Source organism: Oncorhynchus tshawytscha, linkage group LG34 (genome assembly GCF_018296145.1).
Source record: "Oncorhynchus tshawytscha isolate Ot180627B linkage group LG34, Otsh_v2.0, whole genome shotgun sequence".
Taxonomy (NCBI): domain Eukaryota; kingdom Metazoa; phylum Chordata; class Actinopteri; order Salmoniformes; family Salmonidae; genus Oncorhynchus; species Oncorhynchus tshawytscha.
Window position 1 is genome coordinate 1,827,036 of NC_056462.1, and position 27,850 is coordinate 1,854,885.

The window sequence follows — 27,850 nt, forward strand, 5'->3', positions numbered from 1 at the left end:
CTCACTGAACAGCTGTGTCAGCCCTCTGTCAACAGGGCCAGATCAGGTTCTCCTCCTCACACACTGCAGCTGCTGGCTCCCTGCAGTGCGGATCTCCGTCACAGTGCTCATTGGAATGGGACATCACACACACACATGGCCACCACAAACAACGCACTGGTCGCAGCAGGGTGGCAGAAATGACCTCGTACTTGCCATCATATAGTGTGTCATTCAGATAGAAAGCACAAGTTGATTTTTGATGAGAGAGTAAGGGATAGTGGGCGGGGTGCATGTGTACTAACTGAGTTCCCATTACAATATATTGTAGGCTGTGTCTGGGTTTCTTTTTTAAAATGCTATTTGTGTAACAGAGCCATTTTTAGTGCGCAAACCTGACCGTCTTGTCGCAGGTGCCAAGACAATGTAACCCACTCGGTCTCAGGAAGATGGAGTAGGGGGAAGGTGCCCCTAAATGCTGATCTTGGGTCAGTTTAGCATTTTCCCCACTAATGGTTAAGGTTAGGCTTGGGGGATGGAAAGCTGATCCTTGATTTGTACCTTGGGTGGAAACTTCATCCTGGAGCCAGGTGGATTTTGCCATGGTCTCAAGACAGTCTAGCCTAGCTGATGTACATGGACTTGTCAATGTACCAGCCCGCTACTTATAGCCTAGGGCCTAGTGTTTCTCAATACTGGTCCTGGTGACCCAACGAGGTGCACATTTTAGTTTTAGCCCTGGCAATAACACAGCACACTAACCCACCTGATTCTACTTATCAACTCATCATCAAGACGTGATAAGTGGAAGCAGGTGTGTGCACCCATTTGGTTTCCCAGTAGGGCTGGGAATTTCCAGGGACCTGTGTTGCGATGCTGGTGTTTCTCATGATTCTATATGTATTGCAAGTTGATACTTTGATTTGATTGCGATTCGATGTTCCAAACTCTCTTGCTCACTGCTTCAGAGAGATGAGAGATCATAAGAAAATGGCTTTTGATCAGTCATGGAAATAAGTGCTGAAAACAAATTGGCTCCCTATTTAACCTTTTCACATGTACCAACAAACGGCTGTGATCATTCTACAGCCTACGCTCAAACCAGTGTGATTAGAACGTCCAGTTTCGATTGATGCAACAGTCTGCATTTGTGCTGGCCACACTTTTTTCCCACAAACACATTCCATACAAAGTTATGTCCTGAATGTGAACAGTTTTATTTTTGGATGTCATGTTCAGACATTTACAGAAATAGTGACAGCATACACAATCATCTAAACTGGGAAATGTATGCTACATTAGTCCTAGCGCTAACTAAGGGAAGATTTACCTATTTAGAGCACTTTCGGCTGACAGAAACCACAATATGAATTAGCTAATGGCAGTTACTATTTATAAATCGTCACATCACAGGTGAGCTCAAAGTTGATCGAAATAATTGAGTTAAACACTTTCTAGAAATCAAAAGTAATCCGACGATGGGTAGTTTGTGCAAGCTGCCATTTTAGTTTTTTTTTGTTGCGTCAACCAAAGATGAGATGAGTTTGGTCTGTTTGCAGTATGCTTGCTCAAGGGGGTGTGTCATCTACGATCATCCACTTTCCTTCATTCACTTCTGGAAGTTTACTCGAAAGATAAGTGAACCATTCCTTCACCTCATAACATCTTTGGTCTGACAGATGTTTACTTGACACCCAGAATGCATTGTATGTCAACAAACATGGCGCCACACATAGCTGGCAAATAGCTTAGCAGTAGCTCATTATAATCAGTACAACAAAATACCAAGAATGTATTTTACACACATCCTAGGTGTCCATTACAATATATGCAATAATCAGAATGCATTATTTGTCACCAGTACTTGAAAACGTGAATAAAACGGAATACATTATGCTCCATACATACATGCATACATACTGTATGCTACAGTAGAAACAACACGATACACAGAAAATAAGGCAATTACTTTGATAGCTACTTACACATGTCCAAAGTTATTATTTGTAAGGAAAACAACAATGCAACAATGTGAGCGGCCAGTCAGAAAATGTACCAGTTTGTGCAAGACTACAAATGTCTGCATACTTTGTGCAGAAGAAATGGGGAAGGGCTCTTCTCGAAGAGGGAAGCTTGTCCAGCTAAATTAAGCCTCAAACAACACTGAAATGGGCTATTTCTATTTGAATTAATGAGGAGGCGGTACACACTTCAATTCAAACTGTTAGAAAATAATTTGAAATTGACAAGTTGAAACACAGCCTATAGATAATTAGCAGGCAGCTCGTTTTAACAGTCCTGTTGCGTAACAATATGACATATGGTCAATTATATCCCGATGTGTAGCTGTCGATTTATTTTATGCCCCCATCAATTTGGGTCCCCAGGACTAGGATTGGGAAACACTGAGCTAGTTGATGGGCATCCCCATCCATTCCAACAATCAACGTGTCAAATAAACATGTTTATCAACACTAGAACCCAGCCAGGGTATCCATTTGGGGGATTTTCATTTACCCGACAGGATTTTCATTTACCGGACATTTGAGAAATTATCGGACCCATATGCATTGGATGTGTAACCTGATTAGGTCGTCCACCCACGGTGCTCAGAATGACAGAAATCACGTTTTAGATGATGGTCATTTATATTAACAGAACATGCAAGTCGAGGATGCAACGATGTGCGGTCCTTCTTACTGAATTCTGACGTGCACTTTGAAGATGTTAGAATAACTGTCCACATTTACATTTCCTCAGCAAAGACAAGTAACCAACAGCAGAATCACTAGCCTGTCAATCTACTATCCCCCACAGTAGAAAGGTTTACATATTCTATTGGTCACCTTGCCTAGAAATGAATTCCAAACAGACTCTGGGACAGTTGTGAGATGATAGATCCCTAATTCATACAACCAGTGGGCTACATAACAATGTGTGATGCAACATATCACAACGTTTAGCTTAAAATGTTGATCAACTATTATTTCTACACGTTATAAGCGCAGCAATGCACACAAGGCAGCAAGGAGGCTACTTGTGAATGTTCGTTCCATAATGCAAATAGCGGGATAACCCTGTTGTCAAAAGTGCACCGCACATGCAAGTGGTTTTATGTGACCAAGATGAAAGTATCCTTTAGACATTTAATATCTAATATGCAACAACTAGGACGGGTTGCTAATATGACTAGGATTGTGGCTACTGGGTAGTGAAATAAAGTTTATATGAAATGATTGCTTCCACTGAAATGGACTGATTTTGGGTTAAGGCTACTTTGAAGAAAGGTAAGACATGCCTCCATAATATGTATTAATACGTTCAGTTTTCAAACAATTAAGCATATGCATACTGCCTCCAGCTCATTGCAAAGTGGTGTGTGACAGTGACGAAGCCTGCCTTCTGTTGCCAATGTATGCGTTTGCTGTTTGAGATGCTGTAGCCGCAGCTCTCGCGCTGTCTGACCGGTTTTTCCGCTCAAAGGCTCTGTATCTGTATGCTGTACATGTTTGATAAATAAGATGCATAGCGGAATATACTTGTACCTGCGGCAGTTGTGCAACATTGAAGGCTCCTTGGCAACATTGGATTCACACCTTTTGATAGTTTAGAGTTTCTAATATGAAACTGAAGGAGATGTGTGTGTGTCTGAGATGTCTGCTGTCCGAGAGCTATTCTTATTTAAGCTCAGAATTAGAAACCACCACTCTCTGTTGTAACGGTGTCACTGGCGATTGGCTGCGTGCCTCGACGCTCGCTTGCAGTGCAATGCAGGGCTGCATGTTCATTACGGCAACGAAAAACTATCTAAAACATTTTGCAATGAAAAAAATAGGTCATTTCTCATTGGACAAGTCCAGGCAGTCTCTCCCATTTTTCTTCTATTTGGTGTCTAAACATACAGAAACCAGGCTATTATTTACCTTATTGAAATGAGTAGAATTCCAATCACAAATAGAAGGACCCACATTGGTGTTGATGAAAGTTGAAAGGTTGATGAAAGGTTTAAGTCCAACTCCCAACACATGCGGCTTGAGTTTTCCAAAGACACTGTAAAGCAGCTCTTTATTAAAAGAACTCTCATTGTCTTTGTCGTGTTTCAAACCCCCCTCCCCCAATGGGGTGTGAAATGGATTTGGCAAGCGGGAGACTTCCATTTAAATCCCCCTAATTCATCTCTGACACCCCTCTCTGCCTTTTTGTTATATTTTTATGTATATTTGTTTTTACGAGTAGGACGATCAAGTGTCTCAGAGGACTCGAGATTTGGCCACCACTCTGGCTGTGTTAGACAGGAGAGTCAGCGTTTTGCCAAGTCACCCGAGCGCTCACTTGTTTCATAGGATACGGTCCCATTGGAACTCCACTGAGTTGATAGGTGTACATAAATGTGTTCTTCTCTTTGTCTTTCTTTCGCCAGCTCCTCATTCTACGTGCCGGAGAATGGAAGGCCGCTGAGTTGATAGGTGTGCGTGTACATAAATGTGTTCTTCTCTTTGTCTTTCTTTCGCCAGCTCCTCATTCTATGTGCCGGAGAATGGAAGGCCGCTGAGTTGATAGGTGTACATAAATGTGTTCTTCTCTTTGTCTTTCTTTCGCCAGCTCCTCATTCTATGTGCCGGAGAATGGAAGGCCGCTGCACTTCCAGCCGCCATCGCTGGAGTTTGGGGCACAGTGAGTTTATTTCTCTCACTTCCTGGTTTCATAGGAAACGATTCATAAACATAAGCCAACGTCAAGACATTGATAAATCCCGTGTTTGGAGCTACTATAACCAACCACCTCATTTTAGACGTACACATGGGTGCAAAAGACACCGACTCCAAATCACAATCCGACAGTTATCAGAGTAATGTGGAAATAGCGTCGTATGCCAAAATCAACAAATTATCTGTAACCTTTACCTAAGCATGTCTGGATTATGTCACCGGAAGCCCCCATGAAGAATCACATGCATAGAAAATGATGATAAAAAGCAGTAGAAGTGGAGAAACTCTCTGTATAAAGCAGAGGGGCCTTTTAAACGCAGAGGAAGCCAAAGGAACAGACAGATGACGACCAAATAAGGTCATGAGCAGCTCAGCTCTCTTCCCATAAGCGCGAGACTGAATAAGGGAGAGGGTCAGACCCAAGGGGAAACGTTTAGAACTCTGCTGTTTGCCTCCCCGCTCTCAAAACAATCACCAGAATAGCGAGACTCTTTGTTGTGCTTGGACGGCTGTCCCCACTGCTACTATTTGCAGCTGAAAAAATGTATCCTATGACATATTTATTCATTCTTTTTGAGACATATTCACATTGTTTTCCCTCCAAGGTCTGTTTATTTATTTTGTTTATTTTGTTTATCTATTGATCCAAGTATCCAAGATATGTATTTGTTAATTAGTTCTGTTTCTAAATCTGAGAAATACCCCATTCCTAACGTTTTAACAAACTAGTAAACACTAGGTCCGACCTAGGATGTATCCTCGTCCATACCTTATTGCTTTGGACAATGGTTGCTATATGACTGACGTGTTTAAACAATGCAATCCCACGCCCTTGTTTTACAGTGGCATCAAGCAAAGCAGCCATAACACAAGCACACCAGCAAAAGGTGTTAAACTCAACCTCATCCCCGCCCACTAGCCTTGCTAGCCACTCGCTAACTAGGCTAACCCAACAGCCCAGTAATTTCAGCAATGGCAATATACCGTGTTTATATGCAACATTAGCACACCCTCCTTTTTCCATTTGCCAGGCAGCACAGAGGGAACCAGGCATGCCCAAACAGACCTTTTATTGACCGAAGTTGTGTCCCAAATATCACCCTCTTTCCTATATAGTGCACTACTTTTGACCAGAGCCCAGTGGCGCCCTATATAATGCACTACTTTGACCAGAGCCATACGGGCACTCTCTTCCCTATATGTAGTGCACTACTTTCGCAGTATTTACTCGTCATCCCGTAGTTTAAACATACAACAAACCCCCCTGTCCCTACTACAATGCAGGTCCCCAGTCATGTGATACGAGTGGCTAAGACAGGCAGTAGCTTCGCATAAAGAGGATGGAATTTCTGCTGTCTTTTGCCATCAGCGTTGAATTGAGGAAACATCTAGATTATAAAATAGGCAAGGTTAAAACTCCTCTATCTGTTACTTAATCACGTTAGGAAATGGAGTTTGACCTATCCAATGACTTTACGTTGTACAGTAGCTCTAAAAGTTACTATCCGGTGTATTTATATATTCCTGGCTTATGGTTATGATGACGCTAGCATGAGGAAAGCTTGCACCTGCAGCTATTAAGTTTATCTGCAAACCTCTCCTTTAAGAGGGACACAGGTGACTCCTGCCTTTGTTGCTGTGCCCCCTTTTTTTATTACAAACGCATCAAAATATTGAAAGGCTAAATGGAGAGCGCTAAGCATAGCTCCAAAGGTCACCATAGACCTTTTAATAGCAGGCTGCGCTCGCTTCGTTTTTGTGGTTGATCTGAACTATGTCACGTTTTCTCCTTTGATGTCAGCCCCGGAGAAGTGTCAGAGGAGCAGAAGTGACTTCCTCATTTCTAGGAAGTGCTAACTTGTTGTCAATAAAATGGTGTAGGGTGAAGTTGCCCCTAGATACTGATCTTGAGTCAGATGTGCGTTTCCCCCCGCTAATGGTTAAGGTTAGGATTGGGGGAGGGAAGTGGAAGCGGGACAGATCCCTAGAGGAAACGTCACTATTAAAGGGACATTTCCAGCTCATGGTCAAGTGTTGATGCTATGTCAGTGTTGACACAATCGGAAAAACTTTGCATTGAGTTGCACTCTTATGCCCTGAAGTTACTCTATAACTACAGTGGTAACTAGAATGTAATCATGGTAAAACTGCAAATGAGGTAACAATGTCTAAATTTTACTTAAACAAAAGTTAGTTTCATAGTAGTTTAGAAATATTACTTTGTCGATGTCCAATTGCGATAAAGTATTTTACACTGATTAAACAGCATGATCATTACACAGATGCACCTTGTGCTGGACCCAATAGAAGGCCACTCTAAAATGTGCAGCATGGTCACACAATGCCACAGATGTCTCAAGTTTTGAGGGAGCTTCCAATGGCATGCTGACTGCAGGAATGTCCGCTAGAGCTGTTGCCAGATAATTGAATGTTAATTTCTCTACCAACGTCGTTTTAGAGAATTTGGCAGTACGTCCGATTGTCATCACAACCCCTAGACAACATGTATGGCGTTGTGTGGGCGAGCAGTTTGCTGATGTCAACGTTGGTGGTGGTGAGGTTATGGTATGGGCAGGCATAATCTACAGACAACAAACACAATTGCATTTTATCGATAGCAATTTGAATGCACAGAGATGCCACGACGAGGTCCATTGTCGTGCCATTCATCCCCCGCCATCCCCTCATGTTTCAGCATGATAATGCACGGCCGCATGTCGCAAGAATCTGTACACAATTCCTGGAAGCTAAAAATGTCCCAGTTCTTCCATGTTCTGCATACTCACCAGACATGTTAAGCGTTGAGCATGTTTGGGATGCTCTGGATCAACGTGTACGACGTGTTTTCAGTTCCCGCCAATATCCAGCAACTTCGCACAAGAGGATTGGGGCAACGTTGCACAGGCCACAATCAACAGCCTGATCAACTCTATGTGAAGGAGATGCGTCACGCTGCATGAGGCAAATGGTGGTCACACCAGATATTGACTAGTTTTCTAATCCATGCCCCCCCATTTTTTTATATATATATATATATATATATATATTTTTTTTTTAAGGTATCTGTGACCAACCGATATCTGTATTCCCAGTAATGTGAAATCCATAGATTAGGGCCTAATGAATTCATTTCAATTGACTTATTTCGTTATAGGAACTGTAACGCAGCAAAATCTTTGAGTGTTGCATGTTGCATGTATATTTTTGTTCAGTATAGCTTGATGTTTACTATGCCTGGATAGAACAATGAGAGGTGCTTGTTGTGTCCATCTCTATCTCTCTGTAGGCCACTGGGGCTGCCAAGAGCTGAAACCATATACATACACAACCCCAGCCAGGAACTTCCAGTGACACTGCTGTCAATGTTTACATCCAGCAGACATTTTCACATGCCTTCGTTCCACAGAAGGGTGAGTGTGTGTGTGTGTGTGTGCCCTCCCTCGGACACTCCCTCCCTCTCTCACCCAACCACACCCCTCTCCATCCAGTTTCTCGCAACAATCTCTGTTTTGTTTCTCTCTTTCTCTCTCACACTGTTTTTTCATCTCTTCGTCTACCTCTCACCTCACTCAGTCATGCTGTTTTTTCCTCTCTTTGTCTACCTCTCCACTCCCACCTCTTTCTCATGTCCCTTGGGCCACCAGTACAGCTATTTAAACTCTCAAACTGCCATTGAAACCCACAGCATTTCTCTGCTCTGCTGAGAAAATAAATCAAGCACAACGTTGCATCAGTCTGACAACAGTGCATGTTACATCCTTGCATATCACGTTTTCTCCTACCGATTCCATGCTGAAATTAACCCACAAATCATTCTCAGCATGATTCTCATAGAAGTGGTGGAAGTTGTGTGCCTCACCAGCATACTACAGAGTATGAAGCCATGCTAGTATGGACATTGTAAAGGAGTCATTGCCTTTCAGTGAACCCTGACCCCGTGTCCTCTCTGCTTTCAGGTAATCCCACCCAGAGGGAAGGCCTCATTTAAACTGGTCTTCCTCCCGACGGAGGAGGGCAACGTAGAAAACTCATTATTTATAAACACATCAGCCCACGGGGTTCTCTCTTACCAGGTCAGTAGTGATATGAGCATATGATATTAATGCTCTCCGGTCTACGTCGCAAACGGCTCCTTATTTACTGCACTACTTTTCACCAGTGCCTGTATGACTGTGGTCAAAAGTAGTGCGCTATGCCTCGCAGTGCTAGCTGTGCCACTAGAGATCCTGGTTCGAGTCCAGGCTCAGTCGCAGCCGGCCGCGACTGGGATACCAATGGGGCGGTGCACAAACGGCCCAGCGTCGTCCGGGTTAGGGGAGGGTTTGGCCGTAGGGATGTTCTTGTCCCATCGCGCTCTAGCAACTTCTGTGGCGGGCTGGGCGCAGTGCATGCTGACACGGTCACCAGGTGTACAGTGTTTCCTCCGACACATTGGTGCGGCTGGCTATCGGGTTACGTGGGCATTGTGTGACGAAGCAGTGCAGCTTGGCTGGGTTGTGTTTCGGGGGACTCACGGCTCTCGTCCTTCGCCTCTCCCGAGTCCGTACAGGAGTTGCAGCAATGAGACAAGACTGTAACTACCACTTGGATACCATGACATTGGGGAGAAAATGGGGTAAAAGTTTTAAATAAAAAAATGTAAAAGTATTCCTGCACTATAGACTAGGGTTCTATTTGGGACTTATGCCCTGACCCACAGCCAGGGATCTGTTTTTAATATGGACTCAAAAAGAACATTGTGTGCTTGGTGGAAGGCATGTTGAAGTTAGTTTTGCAATCATTTTGAAACACAGGAAGTAATGGCTGTGATGTGATATTTGGCACCTTTGACCCCTGACCTTTTAAAGACTCATCAAAGCAGATGGGTGTTAATAACAGAGTGACATAAATGCCCAAAGCCCTATTAATAGTTAAATCAGCATTCGTTCTTGGCAGGGAGGGAAGGAAGGGTGCCTAGGCCTAAATATATTCTGTTAATCAGTGAAAAGGCACAATTTAGTACACCCAATCATTAAATAACTTAAGTTTCCATTAAATATGGGGATTGTGTTTATTATGATGATTCATTCTGCAGTGTTGTATACATCATGGCCACTATTAGCATAAGCTACATTAGCATGCGACCTTGGATTCATTCACTCCCTTTGATTTAATATTCTGTGGTCTAATCAGTCCCTTTACAATGGCCAAGTAAACAAAACTCTGCTTTTGGATTGCACACTCTTCTGACACATTAGACATCTCTCGAGGTAAAATAAGTCATTTCTGTCATATTATATGAACTGTCCCTTTAACAGTGATGTCCTTTCACCCAGGTTTTTGGTTTGGGCGTCCACCGGGGCTCTTTAAATGAGGTCAATAGGAAGGACAGTGTCCTCATATTCCCCCACATCCAGAGCATCAACCTAAGCCAAACTCAGGTACGTCCATTCCATTCAACTCAATACACTTGATTTATTGCCCAACAGGCAATTGTTCCTGGACAAGGAAGTCAACAGACATGTGGCAACAGGATACATATGTTTACCACAGTGCTATAAAGACTTACACACATGCCATACCAACAAGCAAACACATTTACCACAGAAAACTTGCTAGCATGGCCCTCTGCCCTGCTCTTCTGCAGTGTGCAGGCCTTGCTGTATTGTCAGCTGCTGGCTATCAGATGTCAATCTTCCCCTCTTTACCAGTCCCAATACAGAGAGAACCCAACACAGAGGCATAAACACACACTTACATGAGGCGTACGCGCACACACAAGGTATATACACATTCATGCATGCGCACACATGATCAATCACGTTCATATTTGTGTATACACAATCACACACTTGTGCACACACACACACCCGGAGCATGAAAACAGTCCCATCACACACGCACTCGCACCCACTTTTAAAAACATCAAGGGAAGACGTGAAAGCGACAAGGCTTCTTCGGAGGAGCGTTACCCTCGGCAACAGGAAGCAGGTGGCAGTTACAAAATGTCAGCCTGGCTGCGTTCTCACAATCACTCAGACTTGCTTCTAGTCTTTATTTAAACATTTTTTGCAAGATGGTTGTTTTTGTTATTTCTCAGTATGGTTTACTTAATAAATCGACCACTTATTTTGAACACGCTCTTCTGTTACAACACTGAAGTTTTACAACCATAGTTTCTTCACTGATCTGGATATACTTTTATGCGAGGTAGACAGGCGTTGTGAGAGTGAAGTTGTTCCTGTACGGTGTCTGTGGTTTGTGTTGCTGTAACACGGCCTGTTGAGTTGCTGAACATATGAACAGGTTTAAATATAGACCGAGTTTTGGCAGCCAGATTCAAATTTTGTTCCCCCTTCCCTTTATTTCTTTACTCCCTGTCACTTTATTTCTGTCTCACTTTCTATCTTTATTTCTCTCTCTGGCTCTTTAGTGGAGAGGTTGAAATGAAGTCTCTCTCTCTCTCTCTCTCTCACCAAGTCATTGGACGAGGTTACTGTTATTTCACAGTGTGTACTGGAGCTTTGAGCTCACCACCACTTGATATTAAATAACGCACTACGCACCAATCCAAATACACTGTCATGTATGAATACTGTCACTTAAGTATAAGGTCTTGACTAGTGAAGACTTGTGTCAAAGACTTGTGCCTTGTAGTTGGGATAACCTATAGGTCATGTTGATAAATCAATCAATCAGTTTTGAATTTATAAAGCCCTTCCTAAATCAATAGTTGTCACAAAAGACTTTACAGTAAATAACCCGGTCTAGAACCACAAAGGTCATAGGGTTCAATGACTCAGGGCAATAATGCTGGTCATGTACACCGCCTTTCAAAAGTTTGGGGTCAATTAGAAACGTCATTGTTTTTGAAAGAAAAGCTCATTTCTGTCCATTAAAATAACACAAAATTCATCATAAATACATTGTAGACATTGTTAATGTTGTAAATGACTAGTGTAGCTGGAAACGGCTGATTTGAAAAGAACATTTAAAAATCATTTTTAATGAAATAACTTCATAAGCATACAGAGGCTCATTATCGGCATCTATCACTCCTGTGTTCCAATGTAAGTTGTTTGCTAATCCAAGTTGATCATTTTAAAAGGCTAATTGATCATTAGAAAACCCCTTTGCAATTATTTTAGCACAGCTGAGAACTGTTGTACTGATTATAGAAGCAGTAAAACTGGCCTTTGGACTAGTTGAGCATCAGCATTTGTGGGTTCGATTACAGGCTCAAAATGGCCAGAAACAAAGAACTTTCTTCTGAAACTCGTCAGTCTATTCTTGTTCTGAGAAATGAAGGCTACTCCATGTGAGAAATTGCCAAGAAACTGAAGATCTTGTACAGCGCTGTGTACTACTCCCTTCACAGAACAGCACAAACTGTCTCTAACCAGAATAGAAAGAGGAGTGGGTGGCCCCGGTGCACAACTGAGAAGAGTACAAATACATTAGTGTCTAGTTTGACAGACTGACTCCTCACAAGTCCTCAATTGGCAGCTTCATTAAAACTTCTTCAGGATTGGTGGGTGTGGTGGTTCATTTATTTACTATCAAATGAGGAGAGACAAACTTATCACACAAATCCGAGTTACACTTAAACTAAATCGACTTGTCAACGATTCACCATTTCTAATGATCCGTTGAAAGTGCCGAGACAAAAGTACAAAGGTCTTTTATAGCCAAGATACACCCCTTTCAACCTACATGACGAACAACCGATTACATAGAATGGGTCACAAGGTGAGACCTTTTAAATAAGAAAGGAGTATCCCTTAGCCAGATAGGATTCGCTATAAATGATTGTTCAGTTTTTCCCCTAAGTCGAGGTTCCTATCTCGTTCCTGTTACTCCTAGCACAAAAAAACAAACAAATCAATTGTCAACTCCAGACACTACCACACACACCCCCCAAGGCCAAAGGAGGGAGTGACTGGCACACAAACATTGTGGAAACCACTAATTGATTCCCCATTAATCACGCCATCTCTTCACATGTTTTAGAATAGGTAAAGACACATTCGCATATGAAGACAATGTTCCCTCCTGTCCTCTTCTCTTTCTGATATTCTGCATAGCACCAGGGACATGTGAAAGACAAGCCTGACCTCTCCCCTCTCTGGGCCCCAGGTGACTGAGCCCCAGCTGAGGGAAGAAGTGCAACTGCCAACACCAGAGTCTGAAAGAATACATTCTAATAACAAGTATATCACATAAGCATATTATGCAGATAAGACATCTTAATTATCTATGTTACCCAACTAATTCTGATTCAGCCCCTACGGGACGGTTGAGTTAACGTAGGCTAATGCGATTAGCATGAGGTTGTTGTTAATTGAGTGTATGTAAACTTCTGACCCACTGGGAATGTGAATAAATAAATAAAAGCTGAAATAAGTCATTCTCTCTCCTGTTATTCTCACATTTCACATTCTTAAAATAAAGTGGTGATCCTAACTGACCTAAAACATGGCATTTTTACTAGGATTAAATGTCAGGAATTGTGAAAAACTGAGTTGAAATGTATTTGGCTGAGGTGTATGTAAACTTCTGACTTCAACTGTATGTTACCAATGTTTTGCTTAATATAACCTCACATAATTAGTTTCGTTTGTTAATTATGCTACACATGCCTGTATTTCTCTTCACTAGTCCCATTAGACTTCCATCTAAAAGTGGGGGATGTAATTTCGATCTGTAATCTGGATTAATGAAACTAATTTATTTAGTCTAATCAACATGACCTTTCCAGCTATTCGTCTCATCAAAGAGCATTGGAATGAAGGCTGAGTTATCAACCTCCTTGATTGTAAGTTTCTACCATTGACTTTATGTTCTCTGTTACAGGAAGATTCTTCCAACATCACTATCCTGGGGCTACTGCTAGAGTGCAGTTTACCCAAGAGCATGTACAGCCAGCCGCAGGTACTGGGCATCTCATCACTTTTTAAAACCAGCGTTTTCACTATAATGTTCTCAGTATGTAAATTGAAAGACTGAAATATGCTTTATATTAGTTCAAAATTGAACACGCTACCAAAATCGAAACAAAGACGCTGCCAGACTCAACAGAAATGCATGTGTATGACCACTTGATATTTTCGAGGCAACCTATTTGCGTTTTAAAGGCAAAACGTTTAAATTGCAAAGTCCTTATTCCATGCTAACTGTAAGAATAACTTTGAGCGTTGATATTACAGGCATTTTCATAGCACTTATGGCCGTTAAAGTTTATTTTATTTTTTTCCAACTATTGTCAGCACAAGTGCTGAATACTCCTTAACTGTGTGTACTCACTATCTTCTTGGCTTCACGATAATCACAAGGGTTATTCTCCTGTAGTCAGTTATTACCTGTGTCACATGAATTGGGGCTCTAAAGTCTACTGCAGAATCATTGCTCATGATGAAATTGTTTTGAAGGATTATGTATACAGGACATCTGAGTGAGCTGCGGTGTTGTGATATCTGACTGCAGTCTGGTTCCTCAAGAAGCCCCAAGGACAGTGAGACCACTTGCTAGGAACATAATTGCTTCCTCGCGAGACCTTTTAATTGGCCGGGAGCTTCCCTAAACACAGGTGGCGCAATCGCCACCAATGACGCAAGCTCTACACACCACTCTTATCGCCCAAACCTAACCCAACTTTGTTTTGTTTGTTTTTTCATAATGCCTTGTGAATACTTCTAGTCTGGTGTAGCCTGGTCACAGATCTGTTTGTGAAGTATAGCCAACTCCTATGGTCAGGGGGGATAAGCACTAATATGGCGTCTTCAGGAAGTGGCCGGTAGTCTATCTGTTGTATCCACAGGGGCTTGGTGTTTGTTATTGTAGGCCCAGGCCCTGTGGCGTCTAGCCAGGGATAGATAGCTGTCTGTTTCTTAAGTCCAGGCCTGAGTCGCTCCTACTCCTAAAACGACAAGGCCTGGTATGAGCCAGGCTTTGCACCCCTCAGATACGGATCTTGCCAGATTAAAGGGGGGTTAGTGGGTTAGGTACAGTGCTGAGGGACTGAAGAGAAGCAGCTTGTTGCCCATAGTTCTGCCTCTAGCTGACTATGTATATACTGTGTGTGTTTGTACACACACGCACACACACACTCTCTCTCTTTTAGTATACTCCCCCTTCATCTCTTGCTCGTTGACATTTCTGACACAATTTTACTCATTTGTCTCTCCTTCTGTCCCTCTGCCCCCCTATCGCTCTCCACGTTCCACTCTCCCACTAATCGCTCTTTCTACACTCTTCATTCTCTCTGCTCTATTCAACCAACCCCCTCCCTCTTTGCTCCCTCTGTGTAACTGGTATGCCTTTCCTGCCGTTTCCCCAGGGGTCCTGCTTCCAGAGCGTTGAGGACCATGCGGCCGGGGTAGAGCAGCGACTCAACCTCCAGATCAGGCTGTCGGAAAGCACAGAACGCCCCGCTGACCTGGACAAGCTCAAGCCCTACATCATCGAGCACATCCTGGTCCTGTTGGTCGCCCCAGCGACGGGCCGCGGCTCCGCCAATGGTGGGTGTCGGGGCTAGGGGACTAGTTTTTGGTGGTGGGGTAAGGCATGAGAGCTAGGAATAATTAAAATATTTTAAGGATGTTGGTTGGTTTTAATACAGAATGTTGGTAGTCTGCGGGTTTAGGGTCCTTTGTATCCCACCTAAAGAAACATCTGGGAGAAACACTGATTCGGATTTGGGAGCCTTACCACTGCTGAGCCATTGAGCATATTACCACAGCTAGTTGTAGAATCAAACATGTCCTTCCCCAAATTCTCATCTTAACTATTAAAGGGGAAACGGCAAAACTGATCTTAGATCAGCCCATTGGTGCAAATTAATCCTGTATCCTCATCACCACCACACCCCATATTACATACACAGGACCGTTAGTGCTCCCTTATCAAGGCCGGACTATACTCTGTAGAGTAGGCTACATCTCCCTGCTAGAATATCCCTATCACACCAGGCCTGTAGATTGATGGTAGATTAACATTGGGTTTGTCCCAAATGACACCCTATTCCCTACATAGTCCACTACTTTTTTACCAGATCCCATAGGACTCTGGTCAAAAGTAGTGCACTATATAGGGAATTGGGTGCCACTTGGGATGCAACCATTGTTTACAGTTTGGTACTAGGGGCCAGACATGGGTGATTAGATGTTCTTTCCTTGTTCTTCTGTCCACTGACTTCTACATCATAAACAACTAAGGGATGTTTTCCTGGCTTTCTCCATTTACATTTTAATCTAATAGTAGACTTAATCTGGGTCATGTCAGTTTACAAAATTGTATTTCTGTGAAACAGTACTAAAACGGTGAACTTAGTGACTCCCAGTGAACGGTAGGTCATTCATTGGTTTGCCAATACAACGCTATCGATGGAGGTGAAGCGTGAACGGTAGAACAGGTACTTTTCATCCACAGTCTCACTTGCAGAGAAACCGGAGGTTGAAAGGAATTGCCCTAGGGAATCAGCCCCGACGTGTCAGCTCAGCACTTTCGCCCACCTAACTGCTGCTGTAGAGTAGAGCACTCAGGTTTTTATGATCACAGCATACTGTAAACATAATCACCTCCTTTCACTTAGTGCTACTGTCCAGATCAAACCCGAACTGAAACCACCTAGTGAGTAACATTAGATCTAATTTTAAGTTAATTGTCAGTCATCTGACCTCCTGTGAAGAGTGTCATCTTTCGTCTCGTGTACAAAAGATGTGATTGGCATGCATGAAATGGGATAGATGGGGCATTTACCTTCTACCTTGGAATGGGCATCATAGAGCATCAGCGTTACGCCCTTAGATTCTGTGCACGGTGTACAGTCACAGTACCTAAGAGGATGTCAAGTAGCCCTGAAGATTGCTTTGTTATTGACGGTCTGTCTTAAAGTGGATGTATCCATTTTGTGTGCGTAGTGACACCTACTGGCGACAGAGAGAAGTGCAATTTTCGGTGTTTTGTTGGGCAGCAGTACAGTATTTATTTGATTCTGTCAATAACATGTCATTAACCTATTATGTCTTTATTCTGTCCTACAGGGGAGCCAAAAATAGGAATTTATATGTTGAATTCAGGAGGAAAGAAACTTTATGTTAAGGTAAGTTTCTGTGCTAGTACTCAGAGTACTCTTATGTAGTCTATTTAAAATGTATTCAGTATTACCCATGCAGGAGTTTATATTGTATATTTCTTTCTAAGGAAATACAGTTGTTATCCAAAGTGGACAGCACTCTGGAGTTCAGCCCAGTCCTGCTGAGAGCATCAACAACAAACTTCACAGAAGTGGCTACGCTAGCCTGCAGAGGTACGTTACAATGTCAAGGTAGAGAAATACTGGTTCTGTTTGCCATTTGTGGTAATAATATTGAGAAAAGGAAAACCTGCAAATTGCTCTTGAAGTATCATCATCAAATTGTTCCCACAACACCTGCAACAAGCAAACTCAGCTGTGTGACATCTTTTCCTATTTTGCTTGTGAGTTGATAGCATGTGTGTATATTTAAGCAATAAGGCCCAAGGTTGTAGTACAGTGCCTTCAGAAAGTATTCATACCCCTTGACTTATTCCACATTTTGTTGTATTACAGCCTGAATTCAAAATTAGTGCTTTTTTTCACCCATCTATGCCCAATACCCCATAATGACAAAGTGAAAACATGTTTCTAGACAATTTTGCAAAGTAATTTACATAAGTATTCACACCACCGAGTGAATACTTTGTACAAACACCATTGGCAGTGATTACAGCTGTGAGTCTTCATGGGTAAGTCTCTAAGAGCTTTTCACACCTGCCCATTATTATTTTCAAAATTCTAGACAACCATTTTCAGCTCTTGCCATAGATTTTCAAGTAGATTTAAACTGTAAATCAGCCACCAAGGAACATTCACGGTCTTCATGGTAAGCAACTCCATTGTAGATTATTCCTTGTGTTTTAGGTTATTATCCTGCTGTAAGGTGAATTAATCTCTGTGTCTGGTGGAAAGCAGACTGAACCAGGTTTTCCTAGAGGGTTTTGCCTGTGCTTAGCTCCCGTTCCATTTATTTTTATATCCTGAAAAACTCTCCAGTCTTTAGCAATTACAAGCATACCCATAACATGATGCATCCAACACTATGCTTGAAAACATGGAGAGTGGTACACAGTACTACTGTATTGGATTGGCCCTAAACGTAACGCTTTCTATTCAGGACAAAAAGTTTATTGCTTTGCCATATTTTTGTTGTTGTTGCAGTATTACATTAGTGCCTTGTTACAAACAGGATGCATGTTTTGGAATATTTGTATTCTTTACAGGCTTCCTTTTCACTTTGTCAATTAGGTTAGTATTGTGGAGTAACTGCAATGTTGTTGATCCATCCTTAGTTTTCTCCTATTACAACCATTTCACTCTAATGTTTTTAAAGTCACCATAGAGTACCACAGTATGAGTCATAATAACCATTAAACCTAGCAGTCAAACAGGGAAATGGTTCCAATCGTTTTTCCACCACACATTTTTCCCATCAGAGATTTTAGAAACACTTAACGTGAGGGCTGTGTTTCATGTTGGCCTACCCAGATGTGATGTTTTCTGTTTAAATCTCTCTAGGACAAGGTGACTTTTATCAATATATTCACCTGTATTTACCCCCTAAAAATGAAACTCTAATTAGAGAGTTTGCTAATGCTATCATAATAATAAAAATAAATACCATGATGATCTGGACAAGACTGCCGAATCGAGGCAAAGGTAAGAATCTGGATTAACTATCTGTTTACGAAATGTAGTAATGAATAAATTTGCAACATTTCTTGAAATGGACAATTCTGTGAGCTGTCTTGTGTAAGTTTTTTAATTTGACACGATACATGTTAGCAATGGTGTCAGCTAGAGATGACATGCAGGAGCTTGATTTGTAGATTTGCATTACGTCTACTTTTTGGCTAATTAGCGGCTTAGACGGAGTAAATAGAGAGAAATATATTGATTAGCCATCTTGTCAAAAAGAGATTTACGTGGTTATGAAAACATTTCACCAGGGTTAGTCTACACAACACAGACCTTATTTGAAGTGTTTTTAAAATCCCCTATTGGAAATATGGATGGCAGAAGAAATTATTGGGACCATTTCCCTGTTTGACCACTTTGTTTTATGGGTATTATGACACCTCTACTCTGGGGTTCTTATTGGTCTCATTGTGAAATGCCGGAGTGGTTTCCTTCCTCTCCGGCAACTGAGTTACAGTAGTGACTGGGTGTATTAATACACCATCCAAAGTGTAATTAATAATTTCACCATGCTCAAAGGGATATTCAATGTTTGCTTACCAATTGGTCCCCTGCTTTGAGAGACATTGGAAAACCTCCCTGGTCTTTGTGGTTTAATCTGTGTTTGAAATTCACTGCTCGACTGAGGGACCTTACAGATAATTGTAGGTGGGGGGTACAGAGATGAGGTAGTTATTCAAAAATAATTTTAAACACTTTTATTGCACACACAGTGAGTCCCTGCAAATTATTAAGTGACTTGTTAAGCAAATATGTACTCCTGAACTTGACTAGGCATGCCATAACAAAGGGGTTGAATACTTATTGACTCAAGACAATATAATTGATTATTTCATACATTTTGGCTGTAACACAGTGTATAATAAGTCAAGGGCTATGAGTACTTTCCGAAGGCACATATACTTTTAATTCCATTCTAGATATGCATTTAGCTTCTATCACTATGAAAAATACGACTGCCCTGTATTAGCTGGAACGTAACTTATTTACAGAGAGGAACCTCCTACTTTTAAAATCCAATGTCGACTGTGTTCAGCAGGGTCTCTGCCAGGTCAGGGTAGAAGATGCTCCAGTCATATTAGCCTACAGGTCCTGGGGAATCACACAGTGAACACTTTCCCTGGCTTCCACATCACACACAGGTAAGACCATACAGATACTCTGCTCAAAAGGAGATTTTGACTGTATTTTCTGCCCTCAAGGTGTGTAAGATGACGTTTATGTTCCGTTTTCAGTTTGTATTTACAAAGTATAAAATCCAGATAACAAAAAAACCGCTAGAAAATGTGGTGAATCTGTGTTACGTTATCAGCACAATTTAAGAGACAAGAGTTCCCCTCACTCCTCCAGAGCACGTTTCAATGGTTGTCCCTCTTCTCTCCAGGGGGTTGGAGCTGTCTAGTCTCTTTCAGGTGAGACTGAGGCAGAGAGGGGCCGACCACGTGGACCTGTGGCTGACCAACACCCTCCACTTCCCCCTCGCCGTCCAGGACGCCACCCTCTCCCCGGAGTCCCAGGGCTTACTGAAGGTAGGGGTGGTGGTCTTCTTTTGTAGTTGCGCTGGGCATCTCAGAAGATGGCTACGTCATACAAATGTGGTTCCATGAATTCCGTTGACATTTTTATGAGTTCGACCAGAATTTTTTGCTTAAGGTCAATAGAAATGTCAAAGTTCAGCCCGAAAGCTATGTGCAAAAGTAAAATTGCCTTGGTTTCTTTATACATATTGGTACAGGTGCACAATTCAGTCTCAAAGTTTCACAGGCCTGGTTTCCCAGGTTGAAATCAGTCTCTAGTTCAAATATGAGAGAACGAGATCTGCGTAGTTATAGTTGAATCTCCTGGACCGTCTGTCCCCCGTGCGTCAAGGTGGTCAACTTCAGCGGGGCAGTGTCAGTGCCCCAGGGTGGCTGCTGGCGGCTCCTCTCCCTGAAGCTCCTCAACAGGAGCCTGCCCCTAAACCTGCTATCCACCCTCTCCCTGACCACTGGCTTGGGTCTGGCCCTGAAACTACCCCTCTACTTTCACTCCACCCTGGCCAAGGTAATACTACCAATGACGCCAGTCTGCACACACATAATGTACACTCCACCCTTGCCAAGGTAATACTCCCAGGGACTGTCTGCATACACACTCCGCCATACTCTCGATAGACCAGGAGTGCACATTTTTTGTTTCTGCCCTAGCAATACACACCTGATTCCACTAATCAAAGGATTGATGAGGAGTTTGTTAGTGTAATCGGGTGTTTAGTGCTAGGCCAAAAACAAAGATGTGCACCACTTTCGGACTCCAGGGCCCGTGTCCACAAAGAGTAGCAGTGCTGATCTAGGATCAGTTTAGCCTTTTAGATCATAATGAATACGATTTTATGGACAGATCCTAGATCAGCACTCATATGCTGAGATACCTTGTGGATAAACGCCTCCGGTCTGAGAAACACTGCCATAGACAACTGTCTATTACATACTACTACAGTCCTGAATAACCACACTTTACACTATTACTGTCTGTTGTTATGATCTCTACACTAATGTTTAACATCTGCTCACTCACGCCTTTGTTCTGATATTGTGTGTGTGTGTGTGTGTGCGCGCACGCACGCAGTGCATTCGGAAGGTATTCAGACCCCTTCACTTTTTCCAAATGTTACGTTACAACCTTATTCTAAAATGGATTAAATACATTGTTTTCCTCAATCTACACACACTACCCCATAATTACATATCGAAAACAGGATTTTAGGAATGTTTGCGAATGGAAAAAAAAAATGTAAAGGCCTTATTTACATAAGTATTCAGACCCTTTGCTAATGAGACTCGAAATTGAGCTCAGGTGCATCCTGTTTCCATTGATCATCATTGAGATGTTTCTACGACTTGATTGGAGTCCACCTGTGGTAAATTGACTTAATTGGACATGATTTGGAAAAGCACACACCTGTCTATATAAGGTCTCACAGTTGACAGTGCATGTCAGAGCAAAATCAAGCCATGAGATCGAAGGAGTTGTCCGTAGAGCTCTGAGACAGGATTGTGTCGAGGCACAGATCTGGGGAAGGGTACCAAATCATTTCTGCACCATTGAAGGTCCTCAAGAACACAGTGGCCTCCATCATTCTTCAGTGGCCTTCCATTCTTAAATGGAAGAAGTTTGTAACCATCAAGACTCTTTCTAGAGCTGGTTGCCAGGCCAAACTGAGCAATCGGGGGAGATGGGCCTTGGTCAGGGAGGTGACCAAGAACCCGATGGTCACTCTGACAGAGATGGGAGAACCTTCCAGAAGGACAACAATATCTGCAGCACTCTACCAATCAGGCCTTTATGGGAGTGGCCAGGTGGAAGCCACTCCGCTTGGAGTTTGACAAAAGGCTTCTAAAGGACTCTGACCAGGAGAAACCAGATTCTCTGGTCTGTTGAAAACAACATTGAACTCTTGGCCCTGAATGTAAAGCGTCACGTCTGGATGAAGTCTGGCACCATCCCTATGGTGAAGCATGGTGTTGGCAGCATCATGCTATGGGGATGTTTTGCAGGGGCTGGGAGACGAGTCAGGATCGAGGGAAAGAAGAACTGAGCAAAGTACAGAGATCCTTGATGAAAACCTGCTCCAGAGCGGTCAGGACCTTAGACTGGGGTGAAGGTGCAATACAGGAGAGGCCCAGCCGGAGCCCAGACTCGAACCCAATCGAAATAGTGAGTAAAGGGTCTGAATACTTATGTCAAATTTCAGTTGTTAAAAAAAAAAAAATCTTCATTTGCAAACATTTCTGAAATTTTTTTTTTTTCTATGTCATTATAGAGTATTAGCTTGATGAGGGGAAAAAACAATTGAATCAATTTTAGAATAAGGCTGTAACGCAACAAAATGTGGAAAAAGTTAAGGGGTCTGAATCCTTTCCGCGTGGGTGTGTGTGTGTGTGTGTGTGTGTGTGCGCATGTGTGTTCAAGCTAACAAATGGTTAAACGGCATTATATTGATCTGACATTCATTCAGCCAAAAATAATGGAGTGTGTTTGTGTGTTCCCTCTCCAGCAGGGTAATGTTGTGTTTGAAGCAGAGGGGGAGTGTGGCCGACTATGTCCTCTCAGACTGTCAGAAGCAGGTGAGACGTGTGTGTGCGCACGTTTTGTGGCATGCATGCATGAGTCATTGGTCTCTGCTGTTGGTACAGGGTGTGTTTGACTGATATGTGTGCAGGTGTGTGGTCCACTCAGGCTGTGTTGTATGGGTGTTTCCAGGTCGTGTCCAGTGGCAGCGCTCTCTCCTCCCAGACTCCTCCTCCTGGATGCTGGACAGCAGACTGGCCTCGGAGCTCTGCTCTCGCTGGCAAATCCGCAAAGACCAGCTGCCTTGCAGGTGAGACACACGGCTGTTCACTTCCCTCCTTTACTCTATGTCTGGTCACTCGTACACACACACAACATTTTTCCTACCCTCAGTGACTTATACATTATCTAGTCACTCGTTACACTTATAATCACATATCACTTATAATGGTGGTGGGCCACACACACATTACACTTACAGTTCCCATTTTCTTCTGTTCACTAAAGGTGGCCAAGACTACCAGCAGAGACCTCATCCCCTCTAGACTTTGGTGCTGTCCCTGTCAATGAAAGCAAGGTAACCCAAACATGTTTTTATCACACACTAATAGTTGAATAGCTCTGTAGTCAACAATTCACCTGCAGCAGTTGGAGGATTTGAGATATTTGTAAAAATGAATAAAAATGTAACTCTACCATCTACACTTTTAACATTAGTATGCTTTACTATTGCAATGTCCCGTTATGTTATGTGTCCAGCTGTGAGCCATGGAAACCAAATACAATTGTCAATACATCTTTTGAACTTTGATCTTTCCCCCAGGTTAAGCTGCTGACTCTGAATAACCCCTCCTCCTCTGTGGTGTGTGTGGAGATCAGAGCCCTCTCCCTGTACCCAGCTCCCCTGGAAGCCCTTGACCTCCTCACCAAATGGTACGAACCCAAGGACACCACCTCTCAACGTTAGTTGCACAGGAGATGCACTCCCTTGGGTGTGTCTCAATAATCTATAGTGGCTTCCTCTCCTCATCTCCTTTCCTTCATCTGCACTGAAGTGAAACAACTGAACCATATTGCTTTCACCTATAGTGCATTTTGAGATCAGCGCAGAGGAAGGAATGGGAAGTCACTTCAGACCATTGTAACACATTCCTTCGCGTTAGTTTCCCACTCCTTAAATGGACAGTTCATACAAATATTTGTTGATTTTAGACAGAACTGCCCCTTGAACATTGCCGTTTAGTACCCGTTAGCTCTGAGTGTCCCTTGTAGGTGTTATTGATGAGGCGTCTCACTGTTTGGCCTCCTCTCTCCCCTGTTTCTCCAGGTTCAATATCAGCCCCCTCTCTGTCAACATCAGCACTACAGAGTTCACTCTGCTGCATGCAGAGCACAAGGTAAGGATGCTGTGCATTCTGGGAAATGTAGTTTGTCTGTTCCACTGTCTGCCTATGGGACTGGGGCTGCTGTAATGTATTAGGTGTAGGGCAGGGATGGGGGGGAAATACATTAGAGTATAGCGATTTTTTTTTTTTATATATATATATATATATATATATATATAAGTTGCTAGGTAGTTAATGTAAACTAATGCTAGTCGGCTGTACCTGCACCAACACTCTGGCATATCTCATCCTATAGCTTGTTTTCCATCTTTTAAAAAAAACGTGTTTTCTCATGGCTTTCTCGTTTCTCTGCAGCAAACACGTGAGCTTTGGAACATCGAACATCACAATAAAATCACAGTATCGAATCTCAATACAGTCGTGATACATATAGGGTGCATTCAGAAAGTATTCAGACGCCTTTACTTTTTCCACATTTTGTTACGTTGCCCCCTTTATTCGAAAATGTATTAAATACGTTTGTTCCTCATCAATCTACAGACAATACCCCATAATGACAAAGCAAACTTTTTTTTTTATGTTTGCAAATGTAAAAAAAATCAAAGCTGATCACATTTCCATAAGTCTTCAGAACCTTTACTCAGTACGTTGAAGCACCTGGCAGAAATTACAGCCTTGAGTCTTTTTGAGTATGACACTACAAGCTTGGAGCACGTGTATTTGGGGAGTTTCTCCCTTCTCTGCAGACCCTCTCAAGCTCTGTCAGGTTGGATGGGGAGCGTCGCAGCACAGCTGTTTTCAGGTCTCTCTGGAGATGTTCCATCAGGTTCACGTCCGGGCTCTGGCTGGGCCACTCAGAGACATTCAGAGACTTGTCCCAAAGCCGTTCCTGCTTTGTCTTGGCTGTGTGCTTAGGGATCGGGGTCGTTGTCCTATTGGAAGGTGCACCTTCACCCCAGTCTGAGGTCCTGAGTGCTCTGGAGCAGGTTTTTATCAAGGATCTCTCTGTACTTTGCTCCGTTTATCAATTGAATTTACCACAGGTGGACTAGAAACATCTCAAAGATGATCAATGGAAACTTATGTAAATAAGGTTTTCTTTTTCTTTATTTTATTTGCTCAAATTTAAAGAAAATCTTTTCACTTTGTCATTATGGGGTATTGTGTGTAGATTGATGGGGGGGAATAATCTCTGTCCATTTTAGAATAAGGCTGTAACATAACAAGTTGTGGAAATAGGGAAGGGGTCTGAATACTTTCCAAATGCACTTCACAGTATTGTGTATCGTGATAATATTGTTTCGTGAGGTCCCTGGCAATTCCAATCCCAAGATCAGCGTCTACACTTTCCCCCATTTAATTGTTAAGGTTAGGAATGGCGGAGGGGAAGCTGATCCTAGTTCTGTATCTAGGGGAAATTTCACCCCATATCAATGGATTCCAATGAAATGACAGGACATTTTTGAGAGCTCATTGTTTACTGCTCCCAAGTGTGCTATTTTATTGACCTACGGTGGGTAGCTGGCTAATTCACCGACTTTGCAGCGAACATGGAGCATTTGCTGTCTTTTTATTGCGTTATTCTTTGGTCCTTATTGCATTTTGATGCATGTGCTTTAGTCATTCCGTCCTTTTGAAACTCCAGCTCAGATTTTCTCAATCCACTCCTAGGGAATCCAAGTTAGTTCTGACCCCCAGGAATGGATTGAGAAACACTGCTCTAGTTATGGGAAACCAATGCAGTCTTTAATCATTGGCTTTGGTGTCCCAGGTCTGAATCGGTCCATGATTAGTAGAGAATGAAAGCCAGTGGGGGCTGTATGTATCAAGCGTCTCAGCCCTTTTAGATCAAAATGGACAGACAAGACCTGATCCTAGATCAGCACTCCTACTCTTGATATGCCTGATACAGACAACCCCACACGTGTTTCAGCTGTCCAGGAGAGCGCAGTTGAATAATTCTCGCTATATATAAAGTGTGCTCATGCAGTGATATATGAACCTGTGTGTTGTCTACAGGGCAGTGAGAGTGTGAGGGGAGAGGGAGTGCTGCGTCTCCTCCTCCAGCCGTGGGAGAGCAGGGAGGTGGCTGTGGTGTTCACCCCCTCCGAACACAAACCCACCACCACCATCCTACTCATCAGGTACACTATGACGCCTCTACATTTTGACACGTTCTTAGGAATAGTCTTCTGATTTTCATGTTGTCATGTACATACAAAGGCAAAATTACCACATAAACAGTACCCCCCCCAGTTGTTGCATACTGGTAGTTGTAGTCTCTTGTGCATGCAAGATCTTGATATGAGCACTGATATTACAGTAGTTATTGCAGTACAATGCAAACACGTAGCTTTGTGCGTGATAATATTCCACGTTGTGGTTGTTTTGGTCAATAATGGAGCCAAGCTAGATGGCACCAGGTATTTTAATGACGTTTGCCAGATTTGAGTATGGTGCCATGTGCTGTCGGTTTTGTTGACGCTCAGCATTGGTGACCCTCTAGTCTCGAGTTGCCATTATTTTCAAGTGTCGTCTGTCACTCTACTGTTGGTGCGCGAGGAAGTACGAGTCGGGGAGCTGAGTCTAGAGACAGTCTGACTCTGTCTCTTTCTCTTTGTTTCTCTCTCTGTCTCAGGAACAATCTGACAGTGTTTGACATGGTGATGGTGCGGGGTCATGGGGCCAAGGAGCTGCTGAGGGTGGGGGGCAAGCTGCCGGGCCCCGGAGCCTCATTACGCTTTAATGTCCCTCAGTCCACCCTCATGGAGTGCCGAGATGGTGAGCCAACCACTGTGTTCATTTTAATATTTGTCATTTATCCACCTTTCTCTCACTGAGATGAAAATCTATTTCCTGCACTTATTTAAAATAATTTCCACACTGCCACGTAGGGCAAACAATCTAGGCCTTATTTTTAATCAGATGTTGCAATTGCGATTTGACTTGCGATTTAGTGTAAAACACTTGGGTGAACAACTGATTATTCTAATTCTATAGTTAGAGTATAATAGTGGGCACTGAGTACAGTGTTGTTTGGCATGACAACAAATGAAAATGCCAGGGAGGAGTTATTGTGACAGGGTAGGAACCAAAGTGTTGATATGTGTTTCCTATGGGGATCTATAATCTTGGACTACATTAAATGTTTTCACTTAGCTACTTATAAGATATTCATGCTTTGCGTATTCCTCTTTTTCCTCTGTTGCACAAACAGCATGCTGATTTTGGTCTAAACCATCACTGTTATTATCAGGCTGTATAGCTAATTACGTTTGCTCTGACTCAGTACATTTATTAGCTAGCTAGCCAGCCAGCTAACTAGCGATTAGCATTAGCGGCTAACAAGATTTAAGCCCAATATGCTAAAAAAAAAAACTAGCTGTTTGGAAAAAAAGAAACTAGCTGCAGATGTAAGAAACACAAACTGTAATTATAGAATGCTAGTGGATTTATATTAAGAAGCAAAGTGAAAACAGCATCGTTGTCATCAACATAGTTGCTCTGAACGCAAGTGTCTCCTGGTCGAGGAGCAACAAGTGAACGCAACAAGTGAACGCAAGTGACGGGAAAAGAGGGTCTCGGTCTGTGTTGAATAACGGTATATCGTAAAATACGTTGTACCGCTCCGCCCTAAGTATACAGTATGTACTGTATGTAGCTAGATCTTATTCGATGTTTGTCCATTTTTAAATGCATTACAAATACAATTCATTAGTCTATTATAAGGCCCTTGAATTTGAAACTACTTAATCGTTGTCTTACTATTAGTGGTGGTAGTTCTGCTGTACAACCTGTCATATCCTTTAATAAACTCCTTTTAATGGCACAAAGCAGATTTAATTTTTTTATTAAACTGACAATAAAGCGTGCCTTATCTTGTGTGTTCTCCTACCAAGGCTAATTAATCCTTGGTGACATACCAAATGTCACCCTATTCCCTTTATAGTGACGTATTTGGTCAAAAGTAGGGGACCCTGGTCAAAAGTAGTGTGTCATAAAAAGAATAGGGT

General features: G+C 42.6%; 1 protein-coding gene across 5 annotated transcripts in view; it reads left to right on the forward strand.

Moving 5' to 3' along the window:
* tmem131l (transmembrane 131 like) overlaps positions 1–27,850 on the forward strand; it is a 91,432-nt gene that overhangs the window by 44,661 nt on the left and 18,921 nt on the right. Inside the window, exons 4-21 of one of the 5 annotated variants that reach the window (XM_024398418.2) lie at positions 4,582–4,653; positions 7,975–8,098; positions 8,645–8,761; positions 10,004–10,108; positions 13,521–13,598; positions 15,004–15,184; positions 16,709–16,767; positions 16,869–16,974; positions 19,478–19,583; positions 19,826–19,970; positions 20,311–20,484; positions 22,478–22,547; positions 22,684–22,801; positions 22,999–23,068; positions 23,315–23,424; positions 23,819–23,888; positions 25,857–25,981; positions 26,476–26,618. In XM_024398418.2, the coding sequence (XP_024254186.1) occupies positions 4,582–4,653; positions 7,975–8,098; positions 8,645–8,761; positions 10,004–10,108; positions 13,521–13,598; positions 15,004–15,184; positions 16,709–16,767; positions 16,869–16,974; positions 19,478–19,583; positions 19,826–19,970; positions 20,311–20,484; positions 22,478–22,547; positions 22,684–22,801; positions 22,999–23,068; positions 23,315–23,424; positions 23,819–23,888; positions 25,857–25,981; positions 26,476–26,618 (1,973 nt within the window). The remainder of the gene's footprint in view (positions 1–4,581; positions 4,654–7,974; positions 8,099–8,644; positions 8,762–10,003; positions 10,109–13,520; positions 13,599–15,003; positions 15,185–16,708; positions 16,768–16,868; positions 16,975–19,477; positions 19,584–19,825; positions 19,971–20,310; positions 20,485–22,477; positions 22,548–22,683; positions 22,802–22,998; positions 23,069–23,314; positions 23,425–23,818; positions 23,889–25,856; positions 25,982–26,475; positions 26,619–27,850) is intronic. The other 4 variants (XM_024398420.2, XM_024398419.2, XM_024398422.2 and 1 more) reach the window with 4 other exon arrangements.